The sequence below is a fragment of the Gymnoscopelus microlampas genome (assembly GCF_963454915.1).
Source record: "Gymnoscopelus microlampas genome assembly, chromosome: 24".
In the NCBI taxonomy this organism is placed as follows: Eukaryota; Metazoa; Chordata; class Actinopteri; order Myctophiformes; family Myctophidae; genus Gymnoscopelus; species Gymnoscopelus microlampas.
In genome coordinates this window covers 23315847-23332670 of record NC_139961.1, presented here as the reverse complement: position 1 = coordinate 23332670, position 16824 = coordinate 23315847, and the positions used below count along the sequence as shown (strand labels likewise).

The 16824-nt window shown below is 41.7% G+C and overlaps 3 protein-coding genes across 3 annotated transcripts in view; 2 read left to right on the top strand and 1 right to left on the bottom strand.

The window, feature by feature from the left end:
- Positions 1-16824, bottom strand: part of LOC311040606 (receptor tyrosine-protein kinase erbB-4-like) — a gene marked incomplete at its 3' end in the record, with an annotated part of 466936 nt that overhangs the window by 315831 nt on the left and 134281 nt on the right. The gene's annotated exons all lie outside the window — the stretch shown is intronic.
- Positions 1480-7594, top strand: LOC311041009 (uncharacterized protein; the record flags this gene model as incomplete). Its single annotated transcript, XM_084051446.1, has 3 exons — positions 1480-2960; positions 5489-6888; positions 7556-7594. The coding sequence occupies exons 1-3, from the start codon at positions 1562-1564 to the stop codon at positions 7592-7594; spliced, it is 2838 nt and encodes a 945-aa protein (XP_083907572.1). The 5' UTR covers positions 1480-1561.
- Positions 9181-16824, top strand: part of LOC311041008 (uncharacterized protein) — a gene marked incomplete at both ends in the record, with an annotated part of 84107 nt that continues 76463 nt past the window's right edge. The window contains 2 exons of the mRNA XM_084051445.1: positions 9181-10576; positions 11820-13216. Of these exons, the coding sequence (XP_083907571.1) occupies positions 9181-10576; positions 11820-13216 (2793 nt within the window). The remainder of the gene's footprint in view (positions 10577-11819; positions 13217-16824) is intronic.

Below are 16824 nucleotides of genomic sequence, written 5' to 3'. Positions count from 1 at the left end.
CTTCTCTGCCTGATTAGCCTGATGGAGTGTGTGTGTGTGTGTGTGTGTGTGTGTGTGTGTGTGTGTGTGTGTGTGTGTGTGTGTGTGTGTGTGTGTGTGTGTGTGTGTGTGTGTGTGTGTGTGTGTGTGTGTGGCTATTTTCAGCTTTAGGTTTAGCGGAAGAAAAAAAGAAAGGATATGAAATTAGATTAATAAAATCACCATCCAAAACTGTTTCTGCCCTCACAAGAATAGCAATACAAACTATACTGTGTGTGTATGTGTATGTATTAAAGCAAAATAAAACTGTACTGTACTTTTTACACTATTTGTAATATAAAATCAACACATTTAATGAATGTCTTTATGACATTATAAAGTATGACATGTTATATGATGGTTAGCAGAGGTCAGTATGTTAAACATTACAATAGTTTTATGAAACCACAAGGGGTGAGGTAGACTATGAACCCTGCAGTCACTTGAATCACTGATAATAAAATGATAACACCATAATAAAATATTAGAACAGCTTACTTGGAGGTATTGTGGTTCTAAATATGTCATATTGCCCATTTGAAATGTTGCTTGACAAAATACTTGTGTGTTTTAACTCAATTGTTTATAGTGTTCAGTTGACACTGTATGGATTAAATTAAAATAAAATCTCACACTGAAAGAATGCGTCTGGCCAAGTCTTATTATGTGATTATGTGAAGGAGCCCTCCTCACACTAGCACGGTTTCCTAAACAATGAACACAATATGTAAAATGAATCTTGATTATGTTTTAGTAATATTGTTCCTGCTGTTCAACATACTGCCAACCCTGTGAAGAAATCACAGATTGAGGCCTTAGATTTTTATGACATATCAGAGACCATTAGGGTTTTGCTTCTAAAAATGTTGCTAGTTTGACCACTTCAAATGCTCCAATCTTTGACAATATTAACAGACAATAGACGATCTACAAGCTGCAGACGCATTGAGAGCTTGTAGATCGGCTGCTTTCGCTGTGCAACATGCTTCCATAGAAGACATGCTGGCTTCTATGGAATCCAAAAGACTGAAATCAGTCGTGGCGACTGAGAAACTTTAAGTCATGTGTCGTGTGTGTGTGTGTGTGTGTGTGTGTGTGTGTGTGTGTGTGTGTGTGTGTGTGTGTGTGTGTGTGTGTGTGTGTGTGTGTGTGTGTGTGTGTGTGTGTGTGTGTGTGTGTGTGAGAGTGAGTGAGTGAGTGAGTGAGTGAGTGAGTGAGTGAGTGAGAGAGAACTTTGCGCAACAGGTGCGTCAAAGCTCCACCTCTTGGCAGACTCATGTGAAACGATAAGATTCACCTTCAGATCAAACACACAACTCCGAGTTAGGACGACAGACTGTCTTTCCACACCTACAGGAGAGACTCAGACCAGCTGAATGGACTTTAACAAGAACCACTTTCACAGTGAAAGTAAACTTCATTAGAATGCTTTCACAGTGAAAGTAAACTTCATTAGAATATTCTAGAAGAGGGAGTGTTACCACCACTGACTGGCTGATTTCCTGTCTCGAGCAGAGTATTTGTAGCTACACTCTGAGACAAAATGGCTTCCAACGCATCTCGCCCAGAAGAGGATTATTCATGTCCTGTGTGTTGTGACATCTTTAAAGATCCTGTTCTACTGTCATGTAGCCACAGCTTCTGTAAAGCCTGTCTGCAGGAATGGTGGAGAAAGAAGGAAATAAAGGAATGTCCAGTTTGTAAGAAGAGACATTCAATCGAACCTCCTCTTAACCTGGCTCTGAAGAACCTGTGTGAGGCCTTCATACAGGAGAGACATCAGAGAGCTTCAACAGGGTCTGAGGTTCGCTGCAGTCTGCATAATGGGAAACTCAAACTGTTCTGTCTGGAATGTCAACAGCCAGCGTGTTCTGTGTGTCGAGATTCTAAAAAACACATCAAACACAGTTTCAGACCCATCGATGAAGCTGCCCTGGATCACAAGGAGGAAGTCCAGAAATCACTGAAGCCTTTACAGAAGAAACTGAAGGTATTCAATAAAGTTAAAACAAACTGTGACCAAACTGCAGAACACATTAAGGTCCGGGCCCGGCACACAGAGATGCAGATGAAGGAACAGTTTAAGAAGCTTCATCAGTTTCTACAAGAGGAAGAGGAGGCCAAGATCACTGCACTGAGGGAGGAAGAGCAGCAGAAGAGTCAGATGATGAAGGAGAACATTGAGGGTCTGAACAAAGACATATCAACCCTTTCAGACACAATCAGAGCCATAGAGGAGGAGCTGAGAGCTGAACCAATCTCATTCCTGCAGAACTACAAGACTACTGTGGAAAGAGCCCAGATCACACTGCAGGACCCACAGCTGGTCTCAGGAGCGCTGATAGACGAGGCCAAACACCTGAAGAACCTGGCCTTCAGAGTCTGGGACAAGATGAAGGACATTGTCTCCTACACTCCTGTCATTCTGGACCCCAACACTGCCCATCCATGTCTCATGCTGTCTGATGATCTCACCAGTGTGAGATGTGGAGCGAAACAGCAGCTTCCTGACAACCCAGAGAGGTTTGACACTTGGTGCCGTGTCCTGGGTTCGGAGGGCTTTAACTCTGGGACTCACAGCTGGGATGTTGAGGTTGGAGACAACACATGGTGGTCACTGGGTGTGTTAGCAGAGTCTTACCAGAGGAAGGGAAACAGATGGGGTCAACTCTGGAGCATAGGGTTATATGAAGGTATATACAAAGCATACTCCTCATCAGGGTCACCCGCTGTTCTCTCAGTGAAGCAGAACCCCAAGAAGATCAGAGTCCAGCTGGACTGGAACAAACGAACACTGTCATTCTCTGATCCTGATACTAACACACACATACACACCTACACACACTCTTTCACTGACACACTCTTTCCATTCATTGGCAGTAATGATACTCAGCTCCCTCTGAAGATGTTACCATGGAAGGTCAGTGTAACTCTGGAACAATGTAGTTAAAGGAGCATTTCACCCCTGGGACAAACTGCAATCACTCAATGGTAATAGTATTTGTAGTAGATAACAGTAGCACAATTTAAAATTTGCACCCTATGGCCATAAAAATAATGAAATCTGTGTGTTTGACTAGGTTTTGACTGGACTGCTTATTACTACAATGACCATAATGCTTTTGGTTTACTGCCCCTCCTTGTGGCAGGGGAGATTCTGTGTGGGTGTGATCTCCAACAACGACGTTGAAACAGCATGGAAGTGTTGCCATGTCTGCTTATTATAAGCGGCTTCTTTCTAAAATGTAGTTGATATTTGGGCTTGTTTCCAAATGTTTTGATTGTTGTTTAAACCAGTGGTTCTCAAACATGTTCATGTATTTTTCCACAGTCCCCCATCTGAAATTATAATTTGTGCCAGGGAGCCCCTAACAGATATTTGTCAAAAATATTCCACATTTTGCACTTTTTCCCCCTCAAGATGTTTTTGTAAATAGCAGATCTACAAGCTCACAATGGGCAGCGAAGCGTTGTGAGCTTGTAGATCGGCAATTTTCAAATATATAATATCCCATGTACATGTCTAGGTAAAGTTGGCCTAGTTATCCTCTTTTGGGTTTGTTTTCTTAGACCTGGTTGCTTATTTCTCTCACAATATCTGGCAACACTGACTGAAGAACGTCAACCTAGCACATGTTCATCTAGTTACATATATGTCCAAGGATTCGTTAGTGATGTCATATCACTGTCAAATCCTTGCTATCTTCATGCAGTTCTACTTCCGTGTCGCATAGTAGTGACATCACTGTCGAATCCTTGGTATTTTTATCCTAGCCTTTCGCGACGGTTTGTTTACCAGCTGCCTCTCCACGCTGTCTTTTTTTTTTCACGCTTGAGCTTATGAAACACTACACAGGATTATTATTTCATGTCAACATTCAAGTACAACTATCAGAAGATAACTCAGGTAAAGTAAAGTCTCACTCTGCAACGGGGGGCGCAGCTAATGGGAGTGACTGTGTGGGGACACCCCATTGGGGCGGTCTTTGGAGCTGGTCTGTGTGAGACGCGTCGAGACAACATGTAGTGCGGAAAAGGAATGACATAACATTTCGTGACGTAAATAACGTCACGAGAAGGTAGAAGATTACTAGATATCTCAAAACACAGATCATACACAAAAATAATAATAATTGAGTCCTAAACTTCATTACCATTGGGTCATTTTCTTCCAGGGGTGAAATGTCCCTTTAAACATGATGATGATGATGATGATGATGATGTATTAATAATATCAGTAATAGTAGGCTGCTGATGCCAACAATAACAGGGTTATTTGAATGTTGTAAAGGGTAATGGTAATTAATATTATAGGGGATTCATCTAGAGATTACATTATCTCAGTAGTAGTCATGTTGAGGAATCGAGATACTTCACTACAGTATAAAATGTTTCAGACTATTACTATGATACTTTTACAATTGTACTCAACTGTACTGTACTTTTTACACTATTTCTAAAATAGAATCGACACGTTTAATGAATGTTTTTATGAAATTATAAAGTATGACATGTTATATGATGGTTAGCAGAGGTCAGTATGTTAATCATTACAATAGTTTTATGAAACCACAAGGGCTGAGGTAGACTATGAACCCTGCAGTCACTTGAATCACTGATAATAAAATGATAACACCATAATAAAATATTAGAACAGCTTACTTGGAGGTATTGTGGTTCTAAATATGTCATATTGCCCATTTGAAATGTTGCTTGACAAAATACTTATGTGTTTTAACTCAATTGTTTATAGTGTTCAGTTGACACTGCATGGATTAAAGCAAAAATAAAATCTCACACTGAAAGAATGTGTCTGGGCAAGTCTTATTATGTGATTTATGAAACAGTGTGAAAGGAGCCCTCCTCACACTAGCACTGTAAATTAACACAATTATGTAAAATGAATCTTGATTATGTTTCAGTAAGATTGTTCCTGCTGTTCTGCCAACCAGGTGAAGAAATCACAGATTGAGGCTCTAACCTTTGATTTTTATGACATATCAAAGACCATTAGGTTAGGGTTTTATGGAAAATGCTTCTAAAAATGTTGCTAGTTTCACCACTTCAAATGCTCCAATCTTTGAAAATATTAACCGAAAATAGCCGCTGTGTGAGTGAGTGAGTGTGTGTGTGTGTGTGTGTGTGAGTGAGTGAGTGAGTGAGTGAGTGAGTGAGTGAGTGAGAGAGAGAGAGAGAACTTTGTGCAACAGGTGCGTCAAAGCTCCACCTCTTGGCAGACTCATGTGAAACGATAAGATTCACCTTCAGATCAAACACACAACTCTGAGTTAGGACGACAGACTGTCTTATCACAGCTACAGGAGAGACTCAGACCAGCTGAATGCTCTTAAACAAGAACCACTTTCACAGTGAAGTAAACTTCATTAGAATATTCTAGAAGAGGGAGTGTTACCACCACTGACTGGCTGATTTCCTGTCTCGAGCAGAGTATTTGTAGCTACACTCTGAGACAAAATGGCTTCCAACGCATCTCACCCAGAAGAGGATTATTCATGTCCTGTGTGTTGCGACATCTTTAAAGATCCTGTTCTCCTGTCATGTAGCCACAGCTTCTGTAAAGCCTGTCTGCAGGAATGGTGGAAAAAGAAGGAAATAAAGGAATGTCCAGTTTGTAAGAAGAGACAGTCAATCAATCCTCCTCTTAACCTGGCTCTGAAGAACCTGTGTGAGGCCTTCATACAGGAGAGACATCAGAGAGCTTCAACAGGGTCTGAGGTCAAGACTGAGGTTCGCTGCAGTCTGCATAATGGGAAACTCAAACTGTTCTGTCTGGAATGTCAACAGCCAGCGTGTTTTGTGTGTCGAGATTCTAAAAAACACATCAAACACAGTTTCAGACCCATCGATGAAGCTGCCCTGGATCACAAGGAGGAAGTCCAGAAATCACTGAAGCCTTTACAGGAGAAACTGGAGGTCTTCAATAAAGTTAAAACAAACTGTGACCAAACTGCAGAACACATTAAGGTCCGGGCCCGGCACACAGAGATGCAGATGAAGGAACAGTTTAAGAAGCTTCATCAGTTTCTACAAGAGGAAGAGGAGGCCAAGATCACTGCACTGAGGGAGGAAGAGCAGCAGAAGAGTCAGATGATGAAGGAGAAGATTGAGGGTCTGAACAGAGACATATCAACCCTTTCGGACACAATCAGAGCCATAGAGGAGGAGCTGAGAGCTGAACACATCTCATTCCTGCAGAACTACAAGACCACTGTGGAAAGAGTCCAGTTCAGACTGCAGGATCCACAGCCGGTCTCAGGAGCACTGATAGACGAGGCCAAACACCTGAAGAACCTGGCCTTCAGAGTCTGGGACAAGATGAAAGACATTGTCTCCTACACTCCTGTCATTCTGGACCCCAACACTGCCTTTCCACAACTCATTCTGTCTGATGATCTGACCAGTGTGAGATATGGAGAGAAACAGCAGCTTCCTGACAACCCAGAGAGGTTTGACCACTACGGTTGTGTCGTGGGTTCGGAGGGCTTTAACTCTGGGACTCACAGCTGGGATGTTGAGGTTGGAGACAATACACGCTGGTCACTGGGTGTGTTACCAGAGTCTTGCCAGAGGAAGGGAGACATAAGGGGTCAACTCTGGAGCATAAGGTTATATGAAGGTAAATACAGAGCCTTCTTCTCACCAGGGTCAGTCACTGTTCTCTCAGTGAAGCAGAACCCCAAGAAGATCAGAGTCCAGCTGGACTGGAACAAAGGAAAGCTGTCATTCTCTGATCCTGATACTAACACACACATACACACCTTCACACACTCTTTCACTGACACACTCTTTCCATTCATTGGCATTGGTGCTACTAGTAATCAGCTCCCTCTGAAGATGTTACCATGGAAGGTCAGTGTAACTCTGGAACAATGTAGTTAAACATGATGATGATGATGTATTAATAATATCAGTAATAGTACTAATGTCAACACTAACAGGGTTATTTGAATGTTGTAAAGGGTAATGGTAATCAATATTATAGGGGATTCATCTAGAGATTAAATAATCTCAGTAGTAATCATGTTGAGGAATCGAGATACTTCACTACAGTATAAAATGTTTCAGACTATTATTATGATGCTTTTACAATTGTACTCAACTGTACTGTACTTTTTACACTATTCATAAAATAGAATCAACACGTTTAATGAATGTCTTTATGAAATGATAAAGTATGACATGTTATATGATGGTTAGCAGAGGTCAGTATGTTAATCATTACAATAGTTTTATGAAACCACAAGGGGTGAGGTAGACTATGAACCCTGCAGTCACTTGAATCACTGATAATAAAATGATAACACCATAATAAAATATTAGAACAGCTTACTTGGAGGTATTGTGGTTCTAAATATGTCATATTGCCCATTTGAAATGTTCTTTGACAAAATACTTATGTGTTTTAACTCAATTGTTTATAGTGTTCAGTTGACACAGCATGGATTAAAGCAAAAATAAAATCTTACGACTGAAAGAATGTGTCTGGGCAAGTCTTATTACGTGATTTATGAAACAGTGTGAAAGGAGCCCTCCTCACACTAGCACCGTTTCCTAAACAATTAACACAATATGTAAAATGAATCTTTATTATGTTTTAGTAATATTGTTCCTGCTGTTCTACACACTGCCAACCAGGTGAAGAAATCACAGATTGAGGCTTTAACCTTTGATTTTATGACATATCAGAGACCATTAGGGTTTTATAGAAAATGCTTCTAAAAATGTTGCTAGTTTCACCACTTCAAATGGTCCAATCTTTGAAAATATTAACCGAAAATAGCCGATCTGCCCCACTCTGTCACAACCAGTCACAGCATGGATGAATACTGTACATATGTTTTACACTTTTTGAAATATCTAACTGTAATTGTATTTATCATGTGATTATTTTCACAAATGTGTTAAATTATGCAAATTATCTAATTAAATATGCACAATACCAGAATGTCCTCACTTTGGATTCTACTGGTAAAATTACCTTAGGGTCGACTGTTTATAAGACCATTGGTTTCCAAAAAGTATTGTCTAGAAGCCACATAAATGATTCACACACATCAGGGTTTCATATGGCTTGTTTAGCGTGATTACTGTCATTAAGCTACTGGATTGGAAGATGTATCATACCAAAATATAAACTAAAGACATGTAGGAATACAAAAATACAAATATTTTATGGCCACCTCAGGTGGTACCAATTTGTGAAAATATCAGTGTTGGCACCTGGACTAATTAGGGTTATATGGAAAATGCTTCTAAAAATGTTGCTAGTTTCACCACTTAAAATGCTCCAATCTTTGAAAATATTAACCGAAAATAAGGCTTGTTTAGAGTGATTACTGTCATTAAGCTACTGGATTGGAAGATGTATCATACCAAAATATAAACTAGAGACATGTAGGAATACAAAAATACAAACATTTTACGGCCACCTCAGGTGGTACCAATTTGTGAAAATATCAGTGTTGACCCCTGGACTAATTAGGGTTTTATGGAAAATGCTTCTAAAAATGTTGCTAGTTTCACCACTTAAAATGCTCCAATCTTTGAAAATATTAACCGAAAATAGCCGATCTACAAGCTCTCAATGTGTCTGCGACGCATTGAGAGCTTGTAGATCGGCTATTTTCGCTGTGCAACATGCTTCCATAGAAGACATGCTGGCTTCTATGGAATCCAAAAGACTGAAATCGGTCGTGGCAACTGAGAACTTGAATTCATGTGTGTGTGTGTGTGTGTGTGTGTGTGTGTGTGTGTGTGTGTGTGTGTGTGTGTGTGTGTGTGTGTGTGTGTGTGTCTGTGTCTGTGTGTGTGTGTGTGTGTGTGTGTGTGTGTGTGTGTGTGTGTGTGTGTGTGAGAGAGTGAGTGAGAACTTTGAGCAACAGGTGTGTCAAAGCTCCACCTCTTGGCATACTCATGTGAAACGATAAGATTCACCTTCAGATCAAACACACAACTCTGAGTTAGGACTGTCTTTCCACAGCTACAGGAGAGACTCAGACCAGCTGAATGGACTTAAACAAGAACCACTTTCAGAGTGAAAGTAAACTTCATTAGAATATTCTAGAAGAGGGAGTGTTACCACCACTGACTGGCTGATTTCCTGTCTCGAGCAGAGTATTTGTGGCTACGCTCTGAGACAAAATGGCTTCCAACGCATCTCGCCCTGAAGAGGATTATTCATGTCCTGTGTGTTGTGACATCTTTAAAGATCCTGTTATCCTGTCATGTAGCCACAGCTTCTGTAAAGCCTGTCTGCAGGAATGGTGGAGAAAGAAGGAAATAAAGGAATGTCCAGTTTGTAAGAAGAGACATTCAATCGAACCTCCTCTTAACCTGGCTCTGAAGAACCTGTGTGAGGCCTTCATACAGGAGAGACATCAGAGATCTTCAACAGGGTCTGAGGTTCGCTGCAGTCTGCATAATGGGAAACTCAAACTGTTCTGTCTGGAATGTCAACAGCCAGCTTGTTCTGTGTGTCGAGATTCTAAAAAACACATCAAACACAGTTTCAGACCCATCGATGAAGCTGCCCTGGATCACAAGGAGGAAGTCCAGAAATCACTGAAGCCTTTACAAGACAAACTGGAGGTCTTTAATAAAGTTAAAACAAACTGTGACCAAACTGCAGAACACATTAAGGTCCGGGCCCGGCACACAGAGATGCAGATGAAGGAACAGTTTAAGAAGCTTCATCAGTTTCTACAAGAGGAAGAGGAGGCCAAGATCGCAGCACTGAGGGAGGAAGAGCAGCAGAAGAGTCAGATGATGAAGGAGAAGATTGAGGGTCTGAACAAAGACATATCAACCCTTTCAGACACAATCAGAGCCATAGAGGAGGAGCTGAGAGCTGAACCCATCTCTTTCCTGCAGAACTACAAGACTACTGTGGAAAGAGTCCAGTTCACACTGCAGGATCCACAGCCGGTCTCAGGAGCACTGATAGACGAGGCCAAACACCTGAAGAACCTGGCCTTCAGAGTCTGGGAAAAGATGAAGGACATTGCCTCCTACACTCCTGTCATTCTGGACCCCAACACTGCCTTTCCACAACTCATTCTGTCTGATGATCTGACCAGTGTGAGACTTGGAGAGAAACAGCAGCTTCCTGACAACCCAGAGAGGTTTAACTATTGGCCCCGTGTCCTGGGTTCGGAGGGCTTTAACTCTGGGACTCACAGCTGGGATGTTGAGGTTGGAGGCAACACACGCTGGTCACTGGGTGTGTTAACAGGGTCTCATCAGAGGAAGGGAAGAAGTTGGGGTCAACCCTGGACCATAGGGTTACGTGAAGGTAAATACAGAGCAGTGTCCTCATCAGGGTCAACCGCTGTTCTCTCAGTGAAGCAGAACCCCAAGAAGATCAGAGTCCAGCTGGACTGGAACAAAGGAACGCTGTCATTCTCTGATCCTGATACTAACACACACATACACACCTTCACACACTCTTTCACTGGCACACTCTTTCCATTCATTGCCATTAGTGATACTCTCCCTCTGAAGATGTTACCATGGAAGGTCAGTGTAACTCTGGAACAATGTAGTTAAACATGATGATGATGATGTAGTATTAATAATATCAGTAATAGTACTAATGCCAACAATAACAGGAGTATTTGAATGTTGTAGATAATGGTAATTAATATTAGGGGATTCATCTAGAAATTCAATTATCTCAGTAGTAGTCATGTTGAGGAATCGAGATACTTTACTATAAAATGTATCAGACTATTATTATGATACTTTTACAATTGTACTTAACTGTACTGTACTTTTTACACTATTTCTAATATAGAATCAACACGTTTAATGAATGTCTTTATGAAATTATAAAGTATGACATGTTATATGATGGTTAGCAGAGGTCAGTACGTTAAACATTACAATAGTTTTATGAAACCACAAGGGGTGAGGTAGACTATGAACCCTGCAGTCACTTGAATAACTGATAATAAAATGATAACACCATAATAAAATATTAGAACAGCTTACTTGGAGGTATTGTGGTTCTAAATATGTCATATTGCCCATTTGAAATGTCGCTTGACAAAATACTTATGTGTTTTAACTCAATTGTTTATAGTGTTCAGTTGACACTGTATGGATTAAAGCAAAAATAAAATCTCACGACTGAAAGAATGTGTATGGGCAAGTCTTATTATGTGATTTATGAAACAGTGTGAAAGGAGCCCTCCTCACACTAGCACTGTAAATTAACACAATTATGTAAAATGAATCTTGATTATGTTTCAGTAAGATTGTTCCTGCTGTTCTGCCAACCAGGTGAAGAAATCACAGATTGAGGCTCTAACCTTTGATTTTTATGACATATCAGAGACCATTAGGTTAGGGTTTTATGGAAAATGCTTCTAAAAATGTTGCTAGTTTCACCACTTCAAATGCTCCAATCTTTGAAAATATTAACCGAAAATAGCCGCTGTGTGAGTGAGTGAGTGTGTGTGTGTGTGAGTGAGTGAGTGAGTGAGTGAGTGTGAGAGAGAGAGAGAGAACTTTGTGCAACAGGTGCGTCAAAGCTCCACCTCTTGGCAGACTCATGTGAAACGATAAGATTCACCTTCAGATCAAACACACAACTCTGAGTTAGGACGACAGACTGTCTTATCACAGCTACAGGAGAGACTCAGACCAGCTGAATGCTCTTAAACAAGAACCACTTTCACAGTGAAGTAAACTTCATTAGAATATTCTAGAAGAGGGAGTGTTACCACCACTGACTGGCTGATTTCCTGTCTCGAGCAGAGTATTTGTAGCTACACTCTGAGACAAAATGGCTTCCAACGCATCTCGCCCAGAAGAGGATTATTCATGTCCTGTGTGTTGCGACATCTTTAAAGATCCTGTTCTGCTGTCATGTAGCCACAGCTTCTGTAAAGCCTGTCTGCAGGAATGGTGGAAAAAGAAGGAAATAAAGGAATGTCCAGTTTGTAAGAAGAGACAGTCAATCGATCCTCCTCTTAACCTGGCTCTGAAGAACCTGTGTGAGGCCTTCATACAGGAGAGACATCAGAGAGCTTCAACAGGGTCTGAGGTCAAGACTGAGGTTCGCTGCAGTCTGCATAATGGGAAACTCAAACTGTTCTGTCTGGAATGTCAACAGCCAGCGTGTTTTGTGTGTCGAGATTCTAAAAAACACATCAAACACAATTTCGGACCCATCGATGAAGCTGCCCTGGATCACAAGGAGAAAGTCCAGAAATCACTGAAGCCTTTACAGGAGAAACTGGAGGTCTTCAATAAAGTTAAAACAAACTGTGACCAAACTGCAGAACACATTAAGGTCCGGGCCCGGCACACAGAGATGCAGATGAAGGAACAGTTTAAGAAGCTTCATCAGTTTCTACAAGAGGAAGAGGAGGCCAAGATCGCTGCACTGAGGGAGGAAGAGCAGCAGAAGAGTCAGATGATGAAGGAGAAGATTGAGGGTCTGAACAGAGACATATCAACCCTTTCAGACACAATCAGAGCCATAGAGGAGGATCTGAGAGCTGAACACATCTCATTCCTGCAGAACTACAAGACTACTGTGGAAAGAGCCCAGTTCACACTGCAGGACCCACAGCCGGTCTCAGGAGCACTGATAGACGAGGCCAAACACCTGAAAAACCTGGCCTTCAGAGTCTGGGACAAGATGAAAGACATTGTCTCCTACACTCCTGTCATTCTGGACCCCAACACTGCCTTTCCACAACTCATTCTGTCTGATGATCTGACCAGTGTGAGCCGTGGAGAGAAACAGCAGCTTCCTGACAACCCAGAGAGGTTTGACTATTGGCCCCGTGTCCTGGGTTCGGAGGGCTTTAACTCTGGGACTCACAGCTGGGATGTTGAGGTTGGAGACAATACACGCTGGTCACTGGGTGTGTTAGCAGAGTCTTGCCAGAGGAAGGGAGATAGAGTGGGTCAACCCTGGTGCATATTACGTGAAGGTAAATACAGAGCGTTCTTCTCACCAGGGTCAGTCACTGTTCTCTCAGTGAAGCAGAACCCCAAGAAGATCAGAGTCCAGCTGGACTGGAACAAAGGAACGCTGTCATTCTCTGATCCTGATACTAACACACACATACACACCTTCACACACTCTTTCACTGACACACTCTTTCCATTCATTCGCATTAATGCTACTAGTACTCAGCTCCCTCTGAAGATGTTACCATGGAAGGTCAGTGTAACTCTGGAGCAATGTAGTTAAACATGATGATGATGATGATGATGATGATGATGTATTAATAATATCAGTAATAGTACTAATGCCAACAATAACAGGGTTATTTGAATGTTGTAAAGGTAATGGTAATTAATATTAGGGGATTCATCTAGAAATTAAATTATCTCAGAAGTAATCATGTTGAGGAATCGAGATAATTCACTACAGTATAAAATGTTTCAGACTATTTTTATGATACTTTTACAATTGTACTTAACTGTACTGTACTTTTTAAACTATTTCTAATTTAGAATCAACACGTTTAATGAATGTCTTTATGACATTATAAAGTATGACATGTTATATGATGGTTATCAGAGGTCAGTATGTTAAACATTACAATAGTTTTATGAAACCACAAGGGGTGAGGTAGACTATGAACCCTGCAGTCACTTGAATCACTGATAATAAAATGATAACACCATAATAAAATATTAGAACAGCTTACTTGGAGGTATTGTGGTTCTAAATATGTCATATTGCCCATTTGAAATGTCGCTTGACAAAATACTTATGTGTTTTAACTCAATTGTTTATAATGTTCAGTTGACACTGCATGGATTAAAGCAAAATAAAATCTCACGACTGAAAGAATGTGTCTGGCCAAGTCTTATTATGTGATTTATGAAACAGTGTGAAAGGAGACCTCCTCACACTAGCACTGTTTCCTAAACAATTAACACAATATGTAAAATGAATCATGATTATGTTTTAGTAATAGTGTTCCTGCTGTTCTACATACTGTAATGCCAACCAGGTGAAGAAATCACATATTGAGGCTTTAACCTTTGATTTTATGACATATCAGATGGAAAATGCTTCTAAAAATGTTGCCAGTTTCACCACTTCAAATGCCCCAATCTTTGAAAATATTAACCGTAAATAGACGATCTACAAGCTCTCAATGAGTCGCAGACGCATTGAGAGCTTGTAGATCGGCTATTTTCCATAGAAGACATGCTGGCTTCTATGGAATCCAAAAGACTGAAACAGTCGTGGCGACTAAGAAACTTTAATTCATGTGTGTGTACGTGTGTGTGTGTGTGTGTGTGTGTGTGTGTGTGTGTGTGTGTGTGTGTGTGTGTGTGTGTGTGTGTGTGTGTGTGCGTGTGTGAGAGAGAGAGAGAGAGAGAGGGGGGGTCAGGAAATGGGAAGAAGAGCGATGATACAAATGATATTACTTAGAGCCTGAATAAGCACACAACACACACAACATTAGCATGGCACCAGACGAACGCCCCGCGGGGGAGCCTATCGGATGCCGGCGATCCGAGGGAGCGGCACAGTGTGATTGGACAGGAGTCCCGGGGGGGGGCGGGGGGGTATGGTATTGGTGGGGGGGGGGGTGTTCCTGTCCTCCTGTCTGGGCTCCACTGGGGTAATTTATTGAGAGGAGGACAACACCGCGCAACAAGCTTTTTTCAGCTTATTGCAGCTGCCCCCCGGTGCGCACCTGATATTAACCCAATAATACCGGGAACGCATCTGTCATTTTAGATTTTAACCACTTAAACCATTATTTTATACTTTGGCTATTACAAAATAGCAGATCTACAAGCTCATAGCGCGGCACTCGGTGCCACACTATGAGCTTGTAGATCTGCTATTTTCAAAAAATCATGCATTTTGTGCAAATCTTTGAATATATATATATATATTTTTTTAAGCAAACATTTGTAACTCAAATCTTTGCTTCTGGGGGGTCCCAGGAACTAAATATTTTTAGATGGGGGTCCGCGGCCAAATACATATACTTTTGGGGGGCCTTGATATGAAAAAGCAACAGCAACATAGTAAGCGTTTCAGAAATGCATTAAAATCGGCCTCAGGTCTTAATGGGTCTTAATCAGGTCTTAATGGCCAGGGCCCACAAGTGGGGTGTGAGGATACTGCACGTGGGCCCCCAAATAATGGTCAAAACACTACGATTTTATTAATAATTCATAACAAAAAGAACCCCATTTCCCCCCATGATTTGGAACTTAAAGTATACTACGTTAGTGCCATTGATCCAAGCCGGAACACAATCGATCGATTGATCATCAAAATCAGACATGCTCTGAACATGCACGCAGCCCACCCATCTGACCTGACCACTCCGACCGACTGCCGCCGTGTAAAGTGATCGGATGGGTGGGCCACAAAAGAAAGTGGGCCTTGATCTAGAAAAGGTTGGCCAACCGCTTGTGAAACAAACTTCTGGAAACGGAGTGCCGTCTATAGGTGGCTCCTTTCAGCTGCTAATCGTGGAACGTTTACCGAGTGAAAAGCGGCAACGCACCCCCCCCCCTCCCCCACACACACACACACACAAACATTCATTGCCCCAAGAAGTGCCTCGCTTCTGTTGTTTTATTTTTTGGGGGGGAAGGAGAAGCAATTACATTTTGACCGCTCGGGGCCGACCGACCTTAATTTCGGTCCTCTCTCTCTCCTCCGAGTCCGACGGCGAGATTTTCAATCTCCATCTCTCCTTGTTTTATTATTAAACTCCTTTATTTCTCTAATAAAGTGTGCCTCAGCATTTCGGCACCGTCATTAATTAAATATTACGTCCCGTGGCGCTACAAGAAATATGGGTTGTTTTGTTTTGTCTGTTTGTTTGTTGTCTGCAAAGCCCCGAAAGGAATGCGCCGGCGCCTGACTAGAAGCCGGTGTCAACACAAACCCAGGTCAAAGCAGCGAAGATAACAGAAACCCTTATTCACACTTTAAGCGGCCTATATAGCTCTGAATATCTGTAAACGGGTCATGTCAGAGAATGACACACACACACACACACACACACACACACACACACACACACACACACACACACACACACACACACACACACACACACACACACACACACACACACACACTCACACACACACACACACACACACACACACACACACACACACACACAGATGGTTCTTCAGCGGTTCTTTAAGATAAGTATAAAATATAGTTAAAGTGGTTAATTTGATTGTGACGCTATATTAACTAATCTTGCTGGGATTGTGCTGTGAGATTCATCTTAGTTACACAAAATGATTTGTTTTGCACTTTCCATGATGTCAAATGACATGAACAGAACGTAAACAGTCGGGCTGATCAATCTGGGACAACGTGTTGCATACCGCAAATTAGGGCTTCATATTTTATTAACAATCAATTGCTAGACTTAAGGTCTACAATACTACACAATAATCTGTCTGTCTATCTTGTGTGTGTGTAAAGAGTCTTGTCTAAATCCCCAACAAAGTGATAGAGGAGTGTGTGTGTGTGTGTGTGTGTGTGTGTGTGTGTGTGTGTGTGTGTGTGTGTGTGTGTGTGTGTGTGTGTGTGTGTGTGCGTGTGCGTGTGCGTGTGGGTGGGTGTGTGTGAGTATGTAAACAACAGCTAATCTGTTAGACTGTTCCCCTTCCCTGCTAATTACAATGACTAACGAGCAGAGACAAACAGAACGAGACAGAGAGAGAGGAGAGCTGACGGGAGGTATAGCGAAACTCTCTGTGTGTGCGTGTGTGCGTGTGTGTGTGTGTGTGTGTGTGTGTGTGTGTGTGTGTGTGTGTGTG